Below are 17385 nucleotides of genomic sequence, written 5' to 3' on the forward strand. Positions count from 1 at the left end.
TGCCAAATTTTTAGGTTCTGTTTCTAAACAAGCTGTGTTTTGGTTGAGTGTGTTTTTAAAACAGTAAAGAATGGGAGAACAGACCCAATTTGTTGGTCTTGTACTAGAAATTTGGACCAGTCTCCCTATGAACAGACCGTGGAACAAAGGTCTTGTGTCTGCAGTGGTTAGCGTGGACAGTGCTGAGACATGACCATCAACGCTGGCTTTGTCTTCCACTTCCATAGCATCTGAAGAAGCTTCTTCTTTGTCTTCTTTGTGTTTCAGCTTTGATACATGTTGCCTCTGATGTTTCTCTCTTCGCTTCTTTGAGAGTTGGGTTCTCTTGAAGCAGATACAAGTTTTGTTGTAAAACATTCCACAAAAGCAGATACATTTTATACATGCTAGTCATATAAAAGTTTCTTTCATTAAGAATCTAAAGCACAACCATGCTACTTAAACCACCAATGCCGCCTCTCTATGACTTCAGAATTAAAACCGAGAATGCTAATAAGTTCTGTTTCAATCAATTCTACATGCAAAATCATGAGTTCTTGACACACAAACCTCAGATTCACCAATGTTTAATGTGACACATAAATCACCAATATTACTTGCCTCCAGATTCAAAACAGAGAAGATGCTAGCTAGTTCTGTTTCAATCAATTCTATAACAGCAGATACTTTAACACCATCTGAAACAGAGAAGGAATCATACGATGGAACAAACACTTAGCAAGAGTATCATTAGGCATGAACTCTGAAACAAGAAGCCTTTCATCTTCATCGAAACAGATATGCAACTCTGAGACTAACGACTTCAAATTGTGACTAACGACTTCAAATTGTGAATTCGCAATTGCCTAGATTTAGTGGAATTCACAAATTAATTGAGCTATTCCCACGTTTATTCAAAATCCAATGAAACCAATCTAAAACAGTTTTAACCAAATCTTTCTAAATGACTACCAATATATGTATATCACCCATTCAATCAAAACCAGCAGAAACTGTAATCCGTGAAAATCAAACAGAGACAGAAGAAGAAAAAAAGAAAGATATACCCAAGACAGAGCATAGTTTTTGGACAGCCATGGAAGCAGAAGAAGGAGCTTTGCCAGTGAAAGTCTCCTTGCAGAGGTCGTAAAGCTCTTTTACTCTGGGAGAAGAATTCTCCTGATTCCTTGACGCCATGTGAAAGTCTTTCTTGTTAACCAGATTCAACAAAACCTTTTCACCAGCTTTGAACAATCTCGACAACATTCTCCTCGATTCAAAACCCTCCGATTAGCCTCCGACGATTCAATCTCCGTCGCACCTCCTCCGACCTGATTCCATCTCCTTTGATTTCATCTTCTTCCATTGCCAATTCGACTTCGATCCAGAGAAAGAGACAGAGAGATGCAGAGGAAGAAGAAAAATAATCAGTTGATATTTTGTTTTAGCCAACAAATAAGTGACACGTACAGTCTCTTAGATCACAAATGGGTATACTATATAAAGGGAGTTCTTACATTTCTTCTTTTGTTCTGATTTATTTTTTGGCAACAAAGCACTAAGAGCCCGGGTATGAACCCACCGATAAAGAAGGTCTTAAGGTCCACTTCAGCCCATAAACGACTCCGGCCGTTGGATTCATATTGTCGCGTGTAGAAGAAGCATCATCAGCCGCTGCCATCCGCCGAAAATTTGATGTTCAAACCAACTTTTACAGTTCACACACACCCTTAAAAAGTTTCTTTCATAGACTCTGGAGAAGAATTCCTCGGATACAAAACAACAGGTAGCCTCATCTGAACATAATTTCGGGGAAATCTAGGCAATAAATCTGGAAACAACAAAAAGCAGTCAAGAGGACCGCATGGTACTGGTCAATGGTCCTGTAATAAAAGTACTTGAACGAAAACTCTTGAAGGATCGGACCAAGAAAAATGACATACATACCTTTGGAAAAGAAAAAAAAACCATGAGAATCAAGACAAGAAGAAAAAATTGCTATCAAATTTAATCAACTATTGTCAAACCCTGGATTGCAGAAGAATATTTACCTCCAAAAGAAAACCTGCCAGCCCGACAGTAACCCAAACACTTTTTAGCAGTAACAATCACCTTTCTCTAACTCGCCCGGAAGAAAAACAAATCTCAATGGTGTGGCATTTGGAAGACAGAGAATAATAGAGTACAGATAACAATCTTTACAAAGGAGTCAATTAGCCGAAACAATGACAAGCAAACAACAACATAACACAAGAAACGAAAGCTCTTTCTTCATCTAATATACTAGATATAGGCTCTAGATGTATTTCATTTTATAGTTTTATTAATTTTTATATGTCTTAAATCTAGATATATAATTTTCAAAAAATTTAATGTGCAAATTTTTTAAAAATATATTTAATATGTGTTCTTCATGTTTTGACGCAAAATAAAATAAATAGGACATCTCGGTAAAAAGTTTTAGTTGAAGTAATTAAGTAGTTATTTCTTATTCATTATCTCGTACAAAATTTATTTGATGTTTCTAAATTTTAATACATAATTAATTATATGTGTTTTATCATCATTTGTATTATGCAGATTTTTATCTAGAGGGTATATTTTTAAAAATAGATAATTAATAATACTTTAATTTAGGAAAACAAAATTTACATAATATCTTAATTTTTACGCGACAACTTTAATCATCAATTAAAATTAACAAAAGGATATAGTAAGAGTAAGACTTACCGTCTTAAATCACTGCTAACAACTTGTTCAAGCTTGTAATTTACACAAATCCACTTCAAGTTTGTGCACATGCCATCTTTTTTCTCTTGTTCAATACAGTCGATAGCTTACTTATTCCAAAATATTTGCATTTTTAAAATTTTTTTGTCTCTCCAAAAATCATATTTTATAATACTTGACACAAATTAATATTATAATAATAAAATATTAACTTAAAATTAATTTTAATTCATAGCATCAAGACTGAGGAAAATATAGTTGTTTACATATACAAAAAAATGTAGCTGAACACAAATATTGTGTGCTCGTTTTAACATTAGTTTATCTAGAAATCAACTATATAGGATACGAAGAAAAACATTTTAATGATTGGACGCTTTTTCCATATAAAACACTCATCTCGATAAAAAAAATTTGAGTCCTATTGTTTATTCGAAAGATCGGCGGGATGCTATTTCAGAATGAACATCGAGATGATACTAGGAAAGATGGTCGGAAGGACGAGGCGAACGACGGGGCTTGAATAGGGACTGATTTGCAGAGCAATACCAAAAAGATGAAGTCTTTACTTGCCAGTTAATGCACACAAGGATTCAAATAGCAAATTTGCCACATAGTAACATGAAAGACAAAAAAATACTTTAACAAATGAGCCCATTTGCCAAAACCCAAGAGCTCTTTCTTCATCAAATTGAATGAAAAAGAGAAGAATCAACTCAAGGGAACCTTAAGAAAGGTCGTAAATGGTTGGCCCCTTTATGCATCCAACGTTTGTAATACTCCATAACAGTCTGCAGCATAATCTCCAATACCCAAACCTCATTATCTCTTCTCTCCTTTTCAGCTTCACATCCTGATTTTCGGTAAAGAGCTCCTCAATATTTTCTCCAAAGGGATGTTCTTCTTTATCCCGACACTTTCTCGTCAGTTGCTCGACAGCTGTTTGGTCTCGATATTTCCTCCAAAGGGAGGTTCTTCTTTATCCCGACACTTTCTCATTAATTTCTCGACATCTGTATAGTCTTAAAGCTCGAAACTTTGCAATGAAAACTTCGAACGTCTTTGTCACTCAGAATCGACTTCATTTTTCAAATGTGGGATTTATAGACATTCAATTCAGGAGGAATGGACTAAATTGACACTTTTATACAGAATTATAGAAATTAGAAATTACGAAATCTACGAGGGATGACTATGCAAAAAAATATAGGAAGATGCGAAGGTTTGGCAATCAAATGTGAACAGGCATTTCGATCGTACATATTATCTCAAAAGTCGGAAACACGTCCTATTTCCCCATAACTATGACATTGTACCACTTCTACGCGGAACTTAAACCTCGTCCTATGAATCTCCCTATAAACTATTGTAAACCTATTTTCCCACGAGATTATCTCATGCCATTTCCCCCTAATCTGGATTTCGACGGTTTACGAACTTAACCAGATAGAAACTCACTTAAACCTGGTTTGAAACAAATTTAGAACCCGAGTAAAAATTACAACCCGACCCGATTGATGTTCTTCTTCTTAAAACGTAAATCCCCAAATGTTGAATGTATAAACCCTAAAAAATAAAAGTCTCGTAGATTAAGTTCTGGAAATCATGAGCAATGTCTTTGGAGCTTCGAGTTGTGCATCAAATGTCCCAGAGAGAGGACGAGGTAAAGTTGTTGGTGTGCATAAGAGATGTTGGTGTGGAGAAGTGATCATGGCCAAAAATTCGAAATCAGAGACAAATCCTTGTCCACGATACTTTCGCTGTGGGTATGCAGCTGTGAAGAAGGAACATATGTGACTATACACCTTTGTGATATGTTGAATTTGTTCTCATTGTTTTGATGGTGGTTGATAGCTTATGAATGATGACCACATCTTCAAGTGGGTCGATGAGGCACTGTTGGATGACGTAGAGTCTCTGGCTCTTCACACTGAAAAACTACAAATGGAAATGGAGATTGAGAAGAAGATGAAAATGGAGCTTGAGAAAGAGCTATTTGGGAGGGTTGAAGATACAAAATCAGAATTGAGATCAAGGATGTAGGTGATGATAGTTGTGATAGTTTTTGGTTGTATGATCATGTTTGGTCTATTTAAGATAGTAGGATGAGCTAGTGTAACATTAATAAGGTTGTATGATCATGTTTAGTTAGTTTTATTATCATATTTGATTGATTGCACTACAAGAAATATGGACATTGATAGCAGAAAAGCATAGCGCAGTTTTTGCAAGTGTTATCATTGTTAAAATTTTAAAATTGAGTCTATATAATAACACTTTTAAAACGCTACACCTAAAAATATGTAAGCCGGAACCAAAAATCACTCTTTCCGCCAACACTTACTAAAAATTGACTAAAAACCAGTCTTTCCCCCGCTACACTTAAAGCTCTAGAGTCAAAAACAAAAAAAAAAACCATTTCTCTTTTTTTTTTCTAAACCAACGAACCTAAATCGTTTTATTTTCTTCTTTTCTCTTCCTCATCTCCTTCGCACTTCTTCTTCCTCTCTAGGGTTAAGAGTAGGGAGAAGCCAAGGTTTTGGCTAAGCAGCCATGAGTGAGACGAGATATACATTGCAACGACGTAATGAACAGGGAGAGAATGAATTGAAGCTGTGATGAAGTCTTCTTGTCGACAACAAACACTCGTTTGAAGATCTGGTGAAAGGAGTGTGAAGAAGAGTAAAGGCACGGCGGAGGCGTCTTTTTCTCTTAATCTCACCGAGTAAGTTTATGAAAGGGGATCTAGGGTTTTATTCTAATTTTGGTTGATTTGAGTTTAAGATCTAAGGTTTTTATAAGTTCCTCCTCTTCTGCAGCTCATAGATTTCTTATTATGTTGAAGATTTCTGCAGTTATGCGATTTTGGCAAGATTGAGTACAAGCCAGAAATTTCGAATTGGATCAACCTAATTGGATTCGTCGAGCAACCTTTTCAGTTCGGTCCTTGCTCCGATGGAAATTTCTGGGCTGGAACTGTGATTTCTCAGCGTTTGGGTTCAAAGTCATATAGTTTCTGGTACATTTTCTGGAAGCATGAGTGTGTTGTTGGTAATTTGTTTGTGTATTTTCCATGTTTGCAACAGTTTAAGTTGGTAATCACGCCTCTATTCTAGTGATTTGCTGACAAGGTTGGAGCTCTTGGTGCTACGGTAGTAGCTTTTTATGACCAATGCAACTCTTCTACCTTCTGAATTCTTTTCCTGGGATAGATTTATTGATTAAGTCTAATTGATTCAGTCACAAGTAGATTTATGTGAACTTCTTTGATTTGTTGCTTCAGATTATGTAATCTAGTGACTACACTATACCAATTAGTCTTACGTTTTCTGTTTTTGTTTTATATTTGTCTCGTGTTGTATCCATTGCAGGCTACTTCGAGACTTGGTTAAGCCACTGTGTTTGCTCTTTCAAGAAAAGGTTTATGTGTTGTCTCCTCTGTTGACCCTTATGATGGTGGTGGTGGTGGTGTCAATCTGCAACTTGAAAATAAAGATACATGCCATGCTCGAAAATGAGTTCTATGCTGGTGCTTACAAGGTATATTCACTTGGATTTTTTTTGTTTTGGTACTATAACAGGTTGAATCTTTATTTGCTTTAGCGGTGAGTATGATATCATAACATATGCTTTTGTCTTTCCTCTAGACTCCGATTGATTTTGAAGGAAGGATATCAGATTTGTTGTGAAGAACAGAGTTGCAGATCCCATCTATCAATTATTAGACTTTATGTCTTCATAAGCTGGTCTCATCTATTGTTTATCTCGTTGGTATCCTTTGCCTCAAGGTACTTCATTTGTTTTTAGCCAGTTTTTATATTTTTGCTAACAATGCGTCTGAGTTAACTAGTGTATGGAAATCCCATCAAGGTTATTGATTTTATGTTAGCAGCTATGGCTAATTTACTACACTTGACAGGGTAAAACAGTTGAATTTGGAAGGTGTCACTTTTAAACTCAGAGTTACGAACACAAGAGTTACGAACTTAATATCACACAACATTCACGTTCCCTTTTTATTACTTATAGGACACAAGAGTTACGAACTTAATATGATTAGTGGAGCATCTCAAACAGATAGTGGTGTGCAGGTTAGTCAGATAATATGTTAATTTGTGTACTAATTGATTTATCTTCTCTGCATCATTTCATACTTATTTGGTGTTTGCATTGCAGCAAGCAAGCAGACCATGGAGATGCACAATCAACAATGGAGTTTGTTGGCATGAAGAGAGATGGACAGAGCAACAAGAGCAGAGATTGTGTGAGCATAAGTGATGGAGCTCATTGAGAGATACTCAGCGGGGAATATGTCAGTGTAAGATTTATTAACTTGGCTAAGGCAATTGAAGACAACAAGAAGAGTCTCTAGGTTCATGTTTTTGTTGGTTGTAGCACTTCTAATATTAGGTTAAGACTTTTAATGTATCGTAGTTAAGGTTAAGATGAGATGTACTGTATTTTGAGGTTTTTATAAAGTTTTTATTGTATATTGATTTTTTTTTTGCAAAATATGTATATTAGTATATAAAAATCATAGATATTGAGCATAATCAAGCTGGGTGGAAAATATATTATAACAACAATATATAGCTACAGTACAAATTTTTTGTTATAAACCATAGTACAAATTTTTTGTTATTATTAATTATAATATGACAAATAAAAAGCGGTACTAACAATATTAATATAGTGATAATATAACACTATTATAGAGAGACAATTAATAGCATAGAGAAAAAACGCTATTATATGTGCCCCTTCTAAGATAGCACCGGCAAAGACAACGTTTACGAAATCGCTATCAAAACGATAAAATAGTGTTTTTCGTGTGCTAAGAATACGCATATTTATTGTAGTGTTGTATGATCATGTTTGGTTGGTTGTAATGTATTTTGTGTTTGTAATGGATGTTGTTGTCAATAGAGAAAAAAGGTTCCAAAATACTGACATTATGGTTCTAAGACACTTACATATAGGTTCACCAATAACAAAAGACATGAATAAGGTTCACCAAGACCAAAAGACATCAATAAGGTTCCATCACAATAAGACCATTCATACAAAAACAGACAAGCCCTCCTTGTGATTCTCTTGCCATAATTCCTTGTACTCATACTCGTACTTCTCCTTCACGACAACCATTAGTTCTCTTGAGTCAAAGTCCCTTGAGAAGGTTCACCTTGAGTAGCCTACATTTGAAACCAACAATCAGACTCATCCGAGCCAACACAAATCAAACCATAATCCGAATCATAACCAAAACAGAATACTAACCTATGTTGCATTTTTCTTTTGGTGGAACCTACGGTTATGGTCAGGTGCACCACAAATCCCACAATGCATGATCCTTTTCTTCTCTTTTGGTTTCTTCTTGGTAGCCGATTCATTAACCCCCTTCTTCCTCTTCTTGTCTGCCTTAGTGATGTTATCCTCTTTAGAAGCTGGTGCATGCACATCATTACCTCCGGTGGAAGGCCAAAAGCGTGGACCTCTTTGTGGAATCAATCCGTCTTTGTAATTCTGCTGCCATTTAGAAGTTTTGAACCATTGGCACACATAATCTTCAGGTTTCAGTGTTTTCTTAAGAATAACTACATATGCATGTTCACAGGGAATTCCACAGATTTGATACTTCATGCAGGTACACCTCATTGTTCTTAAACAGAATCTATGCTTGTCATAACCCAGCTGTACTTCATACATCCCATTTTTGGTAGGACTCACAAAGCACTCAAAAGCTTTCTCATGTTCTTTTGCAAGGAACCGTTTAACATAAAGAGTACAAATGCCTAACACAGAAATGAAAATAATGTTAATCGATAATAATGATTCATATGCATACCACATAGATTAATCAAAATACTAACCTTTGTGATCGTGAGAAAGGGCAGACCGTTTAGCAATCCTCACCATGGCAAGCTTTCTAACCATCTCTAACATAGCCACAAACGGCTTTTCTCTTGCCTTGTTGATGGTATTGTTGAAGGACTCTATGAAGTTGTTCTCAACATCTTCACAGTAATTTCCAAGCTTGTGGAAGGCCCTACACCAAGTCTTCGGTTTTGTCTTCAGGACATCTTCATCCACCTTTGAGTCGTATGTGTGTATCCTCTCCAAGTTCTGATCATATTTTGTGGTGTTGTAGCTCCAAGCCAGATCGCAGAGGTGTTTCTTCAGAAGCTTTTTGTTAGGATGACTCTTCTTTAGGTGCCCATAAATGTGCCTAACACATTTTCGATGCTCCAACTTTGGTAACTCCAACTCAACAACTTTTATCAACCCCTGAAACAGAGAAAACATGATTATGCTAGAGTTTTATCAAACATAATTATGCTAGAGCTTTAACATATGCATACCTTTTGCCGATCTGACATGATAATGTAACCATCTCCATCACCTAAGTCTAGATCAATCTTTAACCTATTCACAAACCATTGCCAATTATCGGTGTTCTCAACTTGAATAACGCTCCATGCTATTGAATATATAGCATTGTCTGCATCTCTGCCTAATGCTGCCAATAACTGCCCTTTAATCTTTTCTTTTAAGAAGCACCCATCAACTCCTATTATTGGTCTACAACTAGCTTTCCATGTTCTTCTAAGAACATCAAAATAGACATAAAACCGGTTAAAGACATCCTCACCATCATCATTCTTCACGGTATCAATATCCACAACAGACCCTGGATTTGATTCCATAATCTCGGAGACGTACAAAATGAGTATCATACTCCGACGAGATCCATCCCAATGCCTTCCTCCTAGCAGCTTGACATTGAGGCCTAGTAACTGATATCTTCCACTTCTCCATTACAATCTTTTCCATCTTCGCAAGCATGTAATATTTTGGTTCTTCCCTAATCTTATCAAGAAATATCCTAGCTATCACCGGGACTGTAAACATCTCACACTCTCCATTAGGGATACATATATGTTTATCCTTGTACACCGTAATCCTCCAGAAAGGATCATCACCGAGAGATGCAGCATACACTTTGCCACCCACATTTCCCCTTAGCACCAACATATTTAAACCCAATTGCATCTTTATCATACCTGTATTGCTTCATATTGGAACCTGTTAGCAGTGCATAGTCGGTTACACACTCCGTGAACGAGATTCCATTGTAGAATTTTTGTCCTTTATATATTATCCCATCACCACGAAGAAAACACCGCTTTGTATCCATCATCTTCCAAGCTGTCCACATGAGAGTCGCTTGAAGGTTCGCCTACCTAGAGACAAATTGGCAAAAACATGGTCAGTCTTGAAACTCCAAAACACAGAACAAGCAACAAATTGTAATATATGATTTTAGTCAGGTACAAATTACAATAAGTATCATACAACCATTTAACAGGTTCACATTTAACCATGCTTATGAGCAATGTGATTAAGATTTGTGGAAGATGCACAATGATATACCTCCCACTGGCCATATTCAGAAGATCCAAAGTATACACGCCTATCACCAGGGCCATCTTTCGTGATGTCCACATGACAGTTACAGCTTGAAGGTTCCCCTACCTACATACAAATTAGCAAAAAACCTGGTCAGTCTTGAAACTTTGACGCACACAAAACAAGCAATAACTTTTAACTGCAATTCTAGTCAGGCCTGGTCAGTCTTGAAACTCCAAACCACAGAACAAGTAACAAATTGTCATACATGATTTTAGTTAGGCACAATAAGTATTACACAACTATTTAACAGGTTCCCATTTAACCATGCTTTTGAGCAGTGTGATTGAGATTTATGGAAGATGCACAATGATATACCTCCCACTGGCCATATTTAGAACATCCAAAGTCCACACGCCTATCACCAGGGCCTTCCTCTGTGATGTCCACATGACAGTTACAGCTTGAAGGTTCCCCTACCTACAGACAAATTAGCAAAAACCTGGTCAGTCTTGAAACTTTGACGCACACAAAACAAGTTATGGAATAGCACAATAATATTACCTCCCAGTGGCCATCTTCAGAAGATTCAAAGGTCCTACCATGCTTAGTGAGCGGAGCGAAATGTCCACGGGAAGTATCTCCAACGGCAGTTAGTTTCCTGACAAAGATATAACTTATACTCGAAATGATACAACTGAAACAGGATTATAGCCATCGAATTAATGAGTACATTAAACTTTTTCTACTGTTACTTGTGTTTTGTTCATCCATATATGGCCAACAGAATGAAAAGAGTAAACGCTCAGGGTTATGTGGACAACTATCCTTGTAACAATCCATATATTCACTACTAGCAAAACATTTTAGGAAACATATAGGTATCCACCTCATTGTAGACCTTCGTTTGCTGGGTACCATAGTATTATGATAGAATCCATTAAAACTATTAATGGAGTAGCCTTTGCGGTCTACAAGTCCAGCAATGGGACACATGTTGGTCGTGGTGGATACCTGTACAAATTTTGGTCGTATTTATATAATACTAAATTTCTTTTTAATATCTATTAACTAAATTCAATTTTTTAGTAGACAATAATTCTTCCTCGACTACCTTCGCAAATAACATCGGACTACTAACAACCCGCACAATATGCAGAATAAATCGTTTAAAATAAATTTGATATAGCAAGTGCTGAAATCTTAAATGTAACAAACAAAATTCAACCAAATGGCAACGACGCCAAATTGATAACAGACTTTTCACCCAAGCTATCAATTCCCTATGCAGTTGTAATACAAAGGGTTATCAATCCAAATGGTTGTTATGCTAGCATATAAGATATGATCAGAACAATGTAAGTCAAGCGAAGCAATAGTGGGGGTTTTTCTAACAACCTAAAGTAAGCAAAAGTAAATAAAATAACAAGAACCACACGACCTAGACACTCAATTCAAGCATTCGGGTATAGGATCGAGTGGGTAATCGGATGACAGAAGAAATCAAGAACACAGGATGAACAGCTCGAAGGTATACAAGAGGCAGGATGAACAGCTCGAAGGTATTCCTCACCTCTCAAGGAATTGCTCGATACAACGATTTCCAGCGCAGAGAGGTCCATGATCAAAGGCATGTTCCCCGTAGTCCTCATGAAATTGCTGATGTTATACGTGTAATAGAAGAGAATCACCTGATGGACATTGTTGTTGATATTGAGCCGTATGTCAAAGAGGTGGTTTTGGAATTTTATTTCCAATTTTCACATCTTCAACAACGTGACAAGAAAGTCTCTTGTCTATGTTCGGCAGAAGATGTATGAGTTTTCACCTAAAATGATCAACAAAGTTTTTCGGACTATAGATATTAAGTGGCACTCCAATACTGAAACTGACAGAGTCACTCTCACCAAACATGCTCTGGTCTTTCTGGAGAGAAAGTTGTGACTTGGAAGGATCTGCGGACGTCTGCGATGTGTAAGACGCTCGCTGGGTTGTACCTGATCTGTTGTCTGAATTGAATTCCCTCGACTAACAACTCCAATGTCACCATTGATCGTGCCAAGCTTCTGTATCTACTAGATAATGATTCCTTTAAACTTTGGCAAGTTAGTGTACGATCAAGTGGAGCGTGCAGCTCGGTTCCCTTGTCAAATCCAGAATATCCTGCCTTTTCCAAACTTGATCTATAAGGTTCTTCGGTTTCAAAGGGAGATTGATTTTGAGAGATGAAAAGCCATCACCTCGTCCAAAAGAATTCAATCCTGAAATTTGCGGGGGTCAAGGTGGTGTTAAACGCCGAGTTGGTGACTATGTCTTTGGACACTCCTTGGTTGTGGACCTGAAACACACACCCTCTCTGCTTTTCGATATGGCAACACGCATTGAAGGTTAGTCATATATCTTATGGTGTTTATTTTGAGAATATGTGGTGTTGTTGTGGTTTTTTTAATCAATTATGTCAATCAAGCAGGGGGAGATTATAGTTTTTTCCCTCACTCTTTAAATAATCAGACTCATAGAGTGAATGCTGATAGTGAGGCTCAAAGTTATGAACCGGAAGCTGATGACATTGATGCTGAAACTGAGCCTATTGATGAAAAAGGGGTCTGACACCTCCTCTGCTCATAGGAACTTTAAGCCTAAGTATTATGAAGAGGGTTTTGAAGATGATGTGTCTGAATGATAGAAATCTAGTTCTGGAGGAGGATTCTAGAGTTTAGGGGGAGTGATCAATTGTTTTCTGCTTTGTGTTTTCAGCTCTATCCCATTTTTATTTTGAGACCTTGCGTGTGTAATGTTTAATTTTGGACACAGTTTATTTTTGAAATGAAGCTAGTGTTAACATCTTACGTATTTTGGATCTTGTTATTATTGGCATGATATGATGTGTGATTGTGAGAGTCCAAGATTTTGTCTACAGGTATGCTTGAAATGACAAATTAAATAAATAAAAACGGGGAGATTGTGAGTACAACCTTTATGGGCATCATGGTTGTACGAGCTTGCTGGAACAAGGCGCATGCTATTCCTAGTTAAAGGAGTATCCAACAAGGGTTAAGTGATGACGTGGAATTATTGTGAACTAAAGTGATGACGTAGAGGAGATCACAAAGCACATTCTGGTTGAGAGTAGGATATTCTCTCCAAGAACATGACATCTAACCTAGAATACCCATGAAGACCCGTGACTATAAAGGGGGAGATTATGGTTTTTTAATCAATTGTGTCAATCAAGCAGGGGGTATATGTACTCCGTGATCTCCTCTTAGTCATCACTTCAGTTCGCGCCAATTCCACGTCATCACTTAATCCTTGTTTGATACTCCTTTAACTAGGAACAACATGCGCCTTGTTCCAGCAAACTCGTACAACCATGATGTCCATAAAGATTGCAATCACACTTTTTTCAATGGCCACACCAAGATGACAAGACAGACGCGGCAATTTCCATCAAGGACAAGATCCTTAACGATTTATTTCTTGTCTGTCGAACCTTCTTCTGCATCACTCTACAACATTCCACCAGGATCGTTACATCATAGAGTTACATTTTCTTTATTATGCTATCAAACAACTCCAAGCTTGGATGGAAGAGATCATGCAGGCTCTTTGGTTGGATTTTCCTCGTAAGAGAAATCCTTCATTTTTTCATTTGGTGGAGAGAGGTTGTTTTTTGAGATTGAATAGAAAAGGTGTTGATAGGCAGTGTTCTTCGTTGTTATGATAGCATTATGCGAGCCTTTTGTTCTACAACATTATAAACTCCATCATTTCCATCGGCTCAAATGCTTCTCCTCGAGATAGTGAATAGAAATGCTCCATTGGACGGAATTTGGATTTCTTAGTAGCGAACTCAAAACTTAGATTCCATCGAAATAAACTTCGATCAAACATCAAACGTTACAAGGACATTGTCATGAATGTCCTATACCAGACGCAACGGCGATTGTCGCACTTAAAATTACGTTATGGTACAAATTTCGATTTAAGGACGAACTTTCCTTCTCAAATGTCGAGACACTGGTAGATTCATTGTGCAGAGCCTCAAAGCATATTAAAGTTGAAGAAGAGAAAGCAGTTCTCACAAAAAAAAGCACGCAGCAGCAAAGAGTACGGTACCGAAGGAGCCCTTAGCCTCGAGACCAAAAACAAATATGTCAAGCCACACAAAAACTTCAATCGCAACCAAGATCATACACGTCGAACCTTCGCGGTCAGTGGAGGGGCTCAGTCTTGGAATAAGTATGTCAAGAACGAGGGCACCGAGGGTAGCTCAGCCAAGTAGTGCGGATATCATAAAAGTAACACACACGCAACTGAAGAGTGTCGTGATCTACAAGCGCTCTTAATGGCCAAGTACAAGAAAGGTGGAATAACTATTGAGTCAGACAGAAGCAAGCCAACCGGGTCAGGAACGGGAAGTCAAAATCGAAGAGCCAAGAATGTCGCTCGAAAGTTCATAAAAGATGAGGGGCAGCTCGACGATCAAATGGACGACGAGCAGGACGGACTAGCAAAACGACCTAGTGTTAATCCCTAACCAGAGCAGCCTCCACCAACACTAAGACGATGAATTAACATGATTATGGGAGGCTTGACGGCATGCAATGATTCAGTTCTTTCAATAAAAGATTATACGAAGAAGGCTGAGATGACAAGGTCTTGGCCAGCAAAGACCACTTCCCCAGATACGACGATATCGTTTGGAAACATCGATTTGGAGGAACTCGATCTACCGTACAACGACTTGCTGGTCATTGAACTCCTAATCAGCGAAAGCCAAGTCACAAGGATACTCGTCGACACTGAAAGCTTGGTGAACATCATTTTGAGGAACGTACTAGCACAAATGGAGATTAGCAAGCGTGACAGCCAGATTGCTATTTTTTGACTGGATTTGACGGTGAATTCATCATGATTAACGGCACGATCGACCTCTCTATCTTTGTTGGAGGGACGACAAGGTACACGCGCATTGTCATGATCGACAAGCCACTGATCTATAATGTCATCCTCGGCACTCTTCTTGGTGTCGATCGACACCCACCCCCAAAACCGACTATTTGGTTTGCGGATGTTACAACTATATATAGTAGACATGTATCTTAATCTTAAATCCCTAATCGGATAATCCTTTTTCCTTTGAGCAATCACAAACACTTATCTCCTCTTCTTCTCCCTTGATTCTGCTAGCAAAAATAAGCTTGTTCAGACCATCACAGGTCTTGGTTTGGTCTTTGAGGTTTTCAGCGAGTCCAAGCTCGACCAGTTTCCAAGAGACATCGCCATTGGTTATGTTAGGTACTCCACCGCTGGTTCTTCCATGCTTAAGAACGTTCAGCCATTCGTCGGTGGTCATCGATTTGGCTGTGTTGGTGTTGCTCACAATGCAAATCTTCTTAATATCACGAATTGAGGGCTCATTTAGAGGAAAACAGTTCAATTTTCTTAAGCTAGATTTTTTTCATCATAATTTTTGATGCTTTTGAAAAGCTTCAAAGTGCGTATATTCGATGGTGTTTGTTAGTGAGGATAAGCTTGTTGATGTTTGATGCTTGATGATGCTTAAGAACTAATTTAAATCATTGCGATGAAGACTATCGATCTAGGATGGTACAATGTCGAACCAAAAGTATGTTTTATGTCACTACCATGGCAAACCAAAGCAGATTCAAGTTGTTGTGAAGGCAACAATTCTTTTACGATCTAAGTCATAGTGATGATAGTTTGGAGCATAATCAAGGTGTTACGTGATGCTATCGTGACAACGAAGAACACTGCCTCGCATCACCTTTTCCACTCAGTCTTGAAAAACAACCTCTCTCCACCAAATGAAAAATTGATGATTTCTATTACGGGCAAGTGGAAAATTCAAGCAAAGAGCCCGCTAGAAAAGGAGGCTTTTAGCACGATCGCATGATCTCTTCCATCCAAGCTTGGAGTCGTATTGATAACATAATAAAGAAGATCTAACTCTATGATGTAACGATCCTGGTGGACTACTGTAGAGTGATGCACAAGAAGGTTCGACAGACAAGAAATAAACCGTTAAGGCTCTTCTCCTTGATAGAAATTGCAGCGTCTGTCTTGTCTTCTTGGTGTGGCCATTGATTAAAGCAGTGAGGAACATATTAAGGAGGGTTTTTATAATCCCCTTAAAAAATTTGGAGCAGTCTTTCCCGCCTCTGCATGGCTTTGAGCCCCACTCTAAGATTTTAGTTTAAGCAAAAATTCAAACAACAAGAAAACTGATCTACGAGTGTAGAAGTTTGTTAGAGACCTACGAGTCTCTTTGGCTAGCTTTGGATCAAGAGATTAAGCTAGATTTCTGTCTGCCCTTGTAATTCGGGTATCTCAATATCAATAAAGAGAAATTCAAGGTTGTGTGCTTATCATATTGTCTCCCTCTACTATTTAATATTTATTAATTAAACTGTAGTCGTCTAGGCCAATAAGCTTTAGTTGCTAATGTTCAAAATTAAACTACACTGCACATACAGCAGATGTTTGAACTTTGAGCTAGGATCACTTGCTAGTCTGAGAAAGAAGCTTGTCAAGGAAATGTTTTGCTTTAACAATGTAAAAATGTTTATATTTTTTTAATATAATTTAACATTAAATTAAAAAATAAAATAAAAATAAAAATAAAAAATGTTCTGATTTATAGATTCCTATTTAAAATGTTTTTTGTAAGAGAGTATATATGTTTCTCACCGTTCTCTCGTTTAAATGTTGGAATCAGCTGTTGAATCCTAAAAACAGAAGACGATTACAACAGATATTTAGCTGGAAACTATGGATCACCGGACTGGAGAACCAAAGCACCCTCAGAAGATCCAAATTTGGAAGCCAATGAAGTGAATGCCAGGTTATGAAGATAAAATAACTAAACCATATAATTTAAATGATTCGTAGACTGTCAACATCCATTATGAAGCAGGGTCTTTTAAGATTAGAACTTGTCACACACACTGTGTTTGTAATGAGATCTGCATCAGCTAATTTTCAAATGCTTACATATCAAACTTTCATTTCTGTTTCTCCACAATGTCAAATGCTTGGACTGCAGAAATCTCTTCTTGGCACTCCCTTGAACCCATCACAATTGACATCTTCAAAGGGAATAAAGTGTCTTTCAAGAATTGGATCAGAAGTACAGTCTTTCGACAATAAGAGAGAACCAAAATTCCATACATAAATCTCCCGCTACCCGCTTCAATCATGTGTCCTACAGTCAGTGTAAGTGAGTGTAGTTGTTCAACTTGTTAA

General features: G+C 37.5%; 2 protein-coding genes across 9 annotated transcripts; one reads left to right on the forward strand and one right to left on the reverse strand.

Moving 5' to 3' along the window:
* Window positions 5119-7201, forward strand: LOC104723731. Of its 8 annotated transcripts, none has more exons than XR_757414.2 (7): window positions 5119-5434; window positions 5555-5728; window positions 6081-6249; window positions 6357-6497; window positions 6580-6651; window positions 6739-6800; window positions 6886-7201. XR_757414.2 is itself a non-coding variant. In XM_010442129.2 (7 exons), exons 3-7 carry the CDS (start codon window positions 6209-6211, stop codon window positions 6985-6987), a joined length of 369 nt encoding a protein of 122 aa, XP_010440431.1. In that variant the 5' UTR covers window positions 5119-5434; window positions 5555-5728; window positions 6081-6208; the 3' UTR covers window positions 6988-7201. The 8 variants fall into 8 exon arrangements, 2 of the variants coding, with proteins under 2 accessions (XP_010440431.1, XP_019087065.1); XM_010442129.2 differs by having other exon boundaries at window positions 6629-6651; XR_757415.1 differs by having other exon boundaries at window positions 5120-5434; window positions 6602-6651.
* Window positions 7987-11010, reverse strand: LOC104728099. Its single transcript, XM_019231897.1, has 9 exons — window positions 11006-11010; window positions 10681-10813; window positions 10495-10596; window positions 10141-10242; window positions 9877-9950; window positions 9430-9727; window positions 9069-9368; window positions 8580-8994; window positions 7987-8501 (listed from the first exon to the last, which is right to left on the reverse strand). The coding sequence occupies exons 1-9, from the start codon at window positions 11008-11010 to the stop codon at window positions 7987-7989; spliced, it is 1944 nt and encodes a 647-aa protein (XP_019087442.1).

This window comes from Camelina sativa, chromosome 11, assembly GCF_000633955.1.
Source record: "Camelina sativa cultivar DH55 chromosome 11, Cs, whole genome shotgun sequence".
Lineage (NCBI taxonomy): Eukaryota > Viridiplantae > Streptophyta > Magnoliopsida > Brassicales > Brassicaceae > Camelina > Camelina sativa.